The 5,774-nt window shown below is 45.3% G+C and overlaps 1 protein-coding gene and 1 pseudogene across 1 annotated transcript; both read right to left on the bottom strand.

Annotated features, from left to right (window-relative positions):
• Nucleotides 1-249: 249 nt before the first annotated feature.
• On the bottom strand, nt 250-1,158 carry LOC123162681 (ribonuclease 3-like protein 3; annotated as a pseudogene).
• Nucleotides 1,159-2,579: 1,421 nt separating this feature from the next.
• On the bottom strand, nt 2,580-5,154 carry LOC123162680 (ribonuclease 3-like protein 3). The gene is made up of 3 exons (XM_044580459.1): nt 4,425-5,154; nt 3,132-3,278; nt 2,580-3,045 (listed from the first exon to the last, which is right to left on the bottom strand). Exons 1-3 carry the CDS (start codon nt 4,866-4,868, stop codon nt 2,707-2,709), a joined length of 930 nt encoding a protein of 309 aa, XP_044436394.1. The 5' UTR covers nt 4,869-5,154; the 3' UTR covers nt 2,580-2,706.
• Between the last annotated feature and the right edge of the window lie 620 nt (nt 5,155-5,774).

The following is a 5,774-nucleotide window of genomic DNA, read 5'->3' as shown; positions in this document are numbered from 1 at the left end:
GCCTTTCCCCGCGCTCGCAGCGACCATACGATTTCCCTTCACTCCCGAAGGACAAAAGCAGACATTTACTCTGCTTGGGGAAAAGAAGAAGATGGCTGCTGTAGGTGAACCATCCAGTTCTTGGTATATGCTAATATCACCAAAGTATATAGAGATGAACAAATCAATTTTAAGGTGTGAACTTGCACCTTGGTCTCAACGCCCACAGGGGCACAATAATCATATGATTTGCATATAAGTATTTACAGGCTCTCATAGCGCAGCTTAACAACACACATTTAATGGAAAAATTCAATGGAACTACAAACAGGCAAAAACATTTGTTGCGCCGACAATGTCTCAGCATTTCACTGGAGCTCTAAAGCTCCAGCACGATCCAATTCGTCCAACGGCTCAGGAGCTTCTCCTGGGGCTGATGGAGCATCAGATTGCCCCGACATCTCCTTTAATTTGTCTAGAGCAGCCTTCGCGGCGCGGTTCGAAGCTATCTCCTTCTTTTGAGCATAAGTCGCGCTTGCAACCAGCACACCGTCAACAAAAACATCAACCTTCGTATCCTTAACCCACCCATCTTTAGAGATATCCACTGTTCGACCAGTCTTTTGGCCAAACTCTAATAGCTCGTTACGGGATGCTTCCCTAATGTTTCAAGGCTAATAAGTGGATCGGCCAAATTTCGAAAAACCTATTACCAGAGAAAGAAATATTACATTACCAAACTACAGTGAGGAACAAAAGCCAAGATTTCACAGTTCCGAGAAAGACATTTACCTGCCAAACTAGTTCTTGATTGTACTTGGAGTCAACATATATGGCACCAATAAGAGATTCCACAATGTCAGATAGAGCTTTTGGAGCATCCAATAGCCCATTCGAGTGGTATTCATACTGACCCAATTCTTTCACAAAATCAGCAATCTGCAAATGCCAAAGCACAAGAGGCATCACATCAATCTTACGTGGCTTTGCAGCATGTCAACGCCTTAATTACATAAAAAAGACCTTTTCATTGTTCTTCTCTTCGTGCAACAACTAATAGGTATTAGTCGCAGACACAAGCATAAGAAAGGTTACAACAACAACAAAACTAGTACAATACCATAGAAGTGGGTGTGATTACACGTCAATTGTTTAGTATTAACTCTGGTGCATAAACAACTTGATTAGCCGACATAAGGAAAAACTATTTTTCTTTCACGTAACCTGCATGAAATCCCATGAAAAGAAAACGTAAATCGACATAATAAGGTGGAGTCGAAACGCCACATTTGTGCTTTTATGTCTCCCCTAAGAACAACAACCATTTTATTAGAAACAAAACGAGAAGATAGCGAGCTTTCTCTACTGTTACCGTGGAATTTAATCCGCATACTTATATTTTTTTGACTATTTTCCTTAAACAACAACCATTTTATTAGAAACAAAACGGCAAAATAGCGAGTTTTCTCTACCGTTACCGTGGAATTTAATCCGCATACTTATATTTTTGACTACTTTCCTTAAACAACAACCATTTGAAAATGTATAAGTATCACGAGTTCGAGGTTTTCCCGCCTTGATCCAAAATGGACAGTTGGGTAACCTAGAATTGTACATGCCAATTGAATCAGTATCACCTTGGTAGAACCTTTGAACCGCAGACTGGTGCTTTGACAAGATAGTAAGATAGAAAGAGATGGTTCCCTTTCACCCAAAATTACAGCATACGCATATAACAAGGGATCATACCCTTGAACACGGCAGAAAATTACAAATGCCGTTTGAATTACAGGAGGAGAATAATAGAAAGTTGGCACACTTTTCAATCTGAGATCCATGGTGGGCACACTCTTGAGTGACCACTCCATGAACATGTATGCTACTAGCCTACTACCCCGTACAGCCTAGCACCACTATGTGCGTACATAAGGATCAAGTTTGGTTTACTTTTCTTCGCAACAAAAGAGAGTTTGGTTTACTTTAACTATTTACAACAAGGCTAGACAAGATGTATATCCAAGAATGAGCCGGCATGGAAACAAAATATTTCACCAAAATGACACACCACTAAGCAGGGGCCCGGCCAGTTGAAAAGGTCAGTTTTGACATGTCCCTCTCATGAACAGGGAAAATGGCGCAGCGCACGGGAAAGGTAGGCACGAGTACTAAAATTAGTAGTTGTTGTTGTTGTAGTGTTAGTTAGTAACCTGTTCGGTAGCCGCACTTTCATGTTGTAAGTTCAGCCTACTTTCTGCGAACCAACATGTGGTTCTATGGTTAGAGGGACTGTGGTATCCCAGCCCATCAAGGTTCAAATCCTGAGCGCTCGCATTTATTTCTGTATTTATTTCAGGATTTCGGCTATGCGCATTTAGTGAGAGGAGACGTTCCCAGTGACCTCGTAAATTTTAAGATGATATGCCGGCTCAGTCTTTCGGAGATGCTCATAGGGATAGGGTGTGCGTGTGTGCGTACTCGACACGACCAAGACTGAGGCAACCACGAAGAAGGCAGACATGGTGGGTATTGAGACGCTATACACACACAAAGCTACTTCTCGCAAAAAAAAGAAAGAAAGGAAAAAGCTAGACATTCAGTCAGATCGCCCACGGGGGCACAATAATCATATGATTTGCATATAAATATTTACAGGCTCATAAAGCAGCTTAACAACACACATGTAATGGAAAAATTCAATGGAACTACAAACGACAATGTCTCAACATTTCACTGGAGCTCTAAAGCTCCAGAATGATCCAATTCGTCCAACGGCTCAGGAGCTTCTGCTGGGGCTGATTGAACATCAGATTGCCCCGACATCTCCTTTAATTTGTCTAGAGCAGCCTTCGCGGCGCGGTTCGAAGCTATCTCCTTCTTTTGAGCATAAGTCGCGCTTGCAACCAGCACGCCGTCAACAAAAACATCAACCTTCGTATCCTTAACCCACCCATCTTTAGAGATATCCACTGTTCGACCAGTCTTTTGGCCAAACTCTAATAGCTCGCTTACGGGATGCTTCCCTAATGTTTCAAGGCTAATAAGTGGATCGGCCAAATTTCGAAAAACCTATTACCAGAGAAAGAAATATTACATTACCAAACTACAGTGAGGAACAAAAGCCAAGATTTCACAGTTCCGAGAAAGACATTTACCTGCCAAACTAGTTCTTGATTGTACTTGGAGTCAACATATATGGCACCAATAAGAGATTCCACAATGTCAGATAGAGCTTTTGGAGCATCCAATAGCCCATTCGAGTGGTATTCATACTGACCCAATTCTTTCACAAAATCAGCAATCTGCAAATGCCAAAGCACAAGAGGCATCACATCAATCTTACGTGGCTTTGCAACATGTCAACGCCTTAATTACATAAAAAAGACCTTTTCATTGTTCTTCTCTTCGTGCAACAACTAATAGGTATTAGTCGCAGACACAAGCATAAGAAAGGTTACAACAACAACAAAACTAGTACAATACCATAGAAGTGGGTGTGATTACACGTCAATTGTTTAGTATTAACTCTGGTGCATAAACAACTTGATTAGCCGACATAAGGAAAAACTATTTTTCTTTCATGTAACCTGCATGAAATCCCATGAAAAGAAAACGTAAATGGACATAATAAGGTGGAGTCGAAACGCCACATTTGTGTTTTTATGTCTTTCCCTAAGAACAACAACCATTTTATTAGAAACTAAACGGCAAGATAGCGAGTTTTCTCTACCATTACCATGGAATTTAATCCGCATACTTATATTTCTGACCACTTTCCTTAAAAAACAACCATTTTAAAATGTATAATTATCATGAGTTCGAGGTTTTCCCGCCTTGATCCAAATGGACAGTTGGGTAACCTAGAATTGTTCATGCCAAATGAATCTTTTGGAAAAGTATCACCATGGTAGAACCTTTGTACCGCAGATTGGTGCTTTGACAAGATAGTAAGATAGGGCAGGGGAACAGAAAGAGATGGTTCCCTCTCACCCAAAATTTCAGCATACGCATATAACAAGGGATCATCCCATTGAACACGGCAGAAATTTACAAATGCCGTTTGAATTACAGGAGGAGAATAATAAAAAGGTGGCACACTTTTCAATCTGAGATCCATGGTGGGCACACTCTTGAGTGACCACTCCATGAACATGTATGCGACTAGCCTACTACCCCGTACAGCCTAGCACCACTATGCGTGTATATAAGGATCAAGTTTGGTTGCTTTAACTATTTACAATAAGACTAGGCAAGATGTATATCCAAGAATGAGCAGGCATGGAAACAAAATATTTCACCAAAATGACACACCACAAAGGGGCCCGGCCAGTTGAAAAGGTCAGTTTTGACGTGTCCCTCTTATGAACGGGGAAAATGGCGCAGCGCACGGGAAAGGTAGGCACGAGTACTAAAATTAGTAGTACTAGTAGTAGGGAGTAGTTAGTAACCTGTTCCTCGAGCTTGGGCGCCTTGTGGCGGAGGAAGCGATGGATGCCGTGGTCGACGGCGATGCGCGCGAGCTTCTCCTTGTCGACGTTGGCGGCGCGGAGGCGCGTGAGCGGGCCTGGCGGGAGGTCCGGATAGGTGAGGAAGACCTCCCGTGACACGAGGCAGGTGAGCACGCCGTCACCCAGGTACTCGAGCCGCTCGTAGGTGGAGTCGCCGGAGCGGTAGGGCAAGTAGAAGGAGCCGTGCGTGAGGGCATCGCCGACCAGGGACTTGTCCTTGAACTCGTACCCGAGGAGCGCCTCGACGGCCGCCACCTCCTCGGGGCTCATCGGCGGCACGTAGCCCGGCGGCGCCTCCTCCCGCTGCTGCTGCTCCCTCGGCATCGCGTCGGGGTCGTCGTCAGCTGCTGGCGGTGGCGACTGCGAGTGCGACTGCGGGTCCATCGCGCGATCGCGCGGCAGGGGGTTATAGAGGGGGGAGGGCCGGCGCGCCGGCGCACGGGTTTTCTGGAGCTTTCCGGGGGGCGGTCGGAAACGGACGGAAAAGGGGGCGATGGAGCACGGGAGCGCGCGCGAGAAGGGGCGGGGAGAGGGGAGATCTCTTAATTGAGCGGACGGAGTGAGGGAGTCGGATGGTTGGAAGCTGGGTGTGATCGATGACGACGACCTGAGGCGAGGGGGTGGCTTGCCGTGCGGAGAAAAACGGCCTCTGGACTGGTCTGCTTTTTGTTTAATGCTGGCTGTGTCTCGGGTTTGGGATCGGGCTCATGGGTCAGAGGCGTGACCACGGCGGCAGCGCCTCGAGGGGAAAGGGTCAAGCGGTGACGTGCTCGCCCCGTTGGGGCCTCCGAATTCGCCACGAATCAACGCCGTCGATGATGTATGAGATCTCACACGCCCACTGGTTCTAACATTGTTTTCTGCGTCTTGGATCTTGGACAAGAGAAGATGCGGCAGTAGCTAAGAGAATCATGTACGTCCCGGATACTTTTATTTTTTTTTCTTCGAGAAACACCTTACACGAAACAAGCATTTGCCCAGCTTTATATATAAAGCCTGAAAGGCCGAACCGATACAACGTGATGGAAATATCCACAAACAGCTTCTCGAAACAGGCTTTTGCTTCCCTTTATATATAAAGCAAACACCGAACAGAGTACAAGGCCGAACAATACAAAGTGATGGGTAGCTCCCATATAATGCCGATTCTAGACTATCCGTATCAACTTTATATATAAAGTCTGAACGGCCGAACCAATACTTGGTGGTGGTGGAGAAATCTCCAAACAAACAAGCCAAAAGAAAAACAAACGACAACCGAATGGGTGGCGAGAACGCCACCAACCCGAA

Source organism: Triticum aestivum, chromosome 7B (assembly GCF_018294505.1).
Source record: "Triticum aestivum cultivar Chinese Spring chromosome 7B, IWGSC CS RefSeq v2.1, whole genome shotgun sequence".
Lineage (NCBI taxonomy): Eukaryota > Viridiplantae > Streptophyta > Magnoliopsida > Poales > Poaceae > Triticum > Triticum aestivum.
Note: the sequence above shows the minus strand (reverse complement) of the source record. Positions and strands in the feature narration are given on the sequence as shown.

What these genes read in the sequence shown, in the direction of transcription:
- LOC123162680 (XM_044580459.1), bottom strand. Translation starts at nt 4,868, where the DNA reads ATGGACCCGCAGTCGCACTCGCAGTCGCCACCGCCAGCAGCTGACGAC. An exon ending in CGCCCAAGCTCGAGGAACAG is followed by an intron (nt 3,279 to 4,424) that starts GTTACTAACTAC and finishes TGGCATTTGCAG; the next exon opens with ATTGCTGATTTTGTGAAAGA. An exon ending in ATCAAGAACTAGTTTGGCAG is followed by an intron (nt 3,046 to 3,131) that starts GTAAATGTCTTT and finishes CTCTGGTAATAG; the next exon opens with GTTTTTCGAAATTTGGCCGA.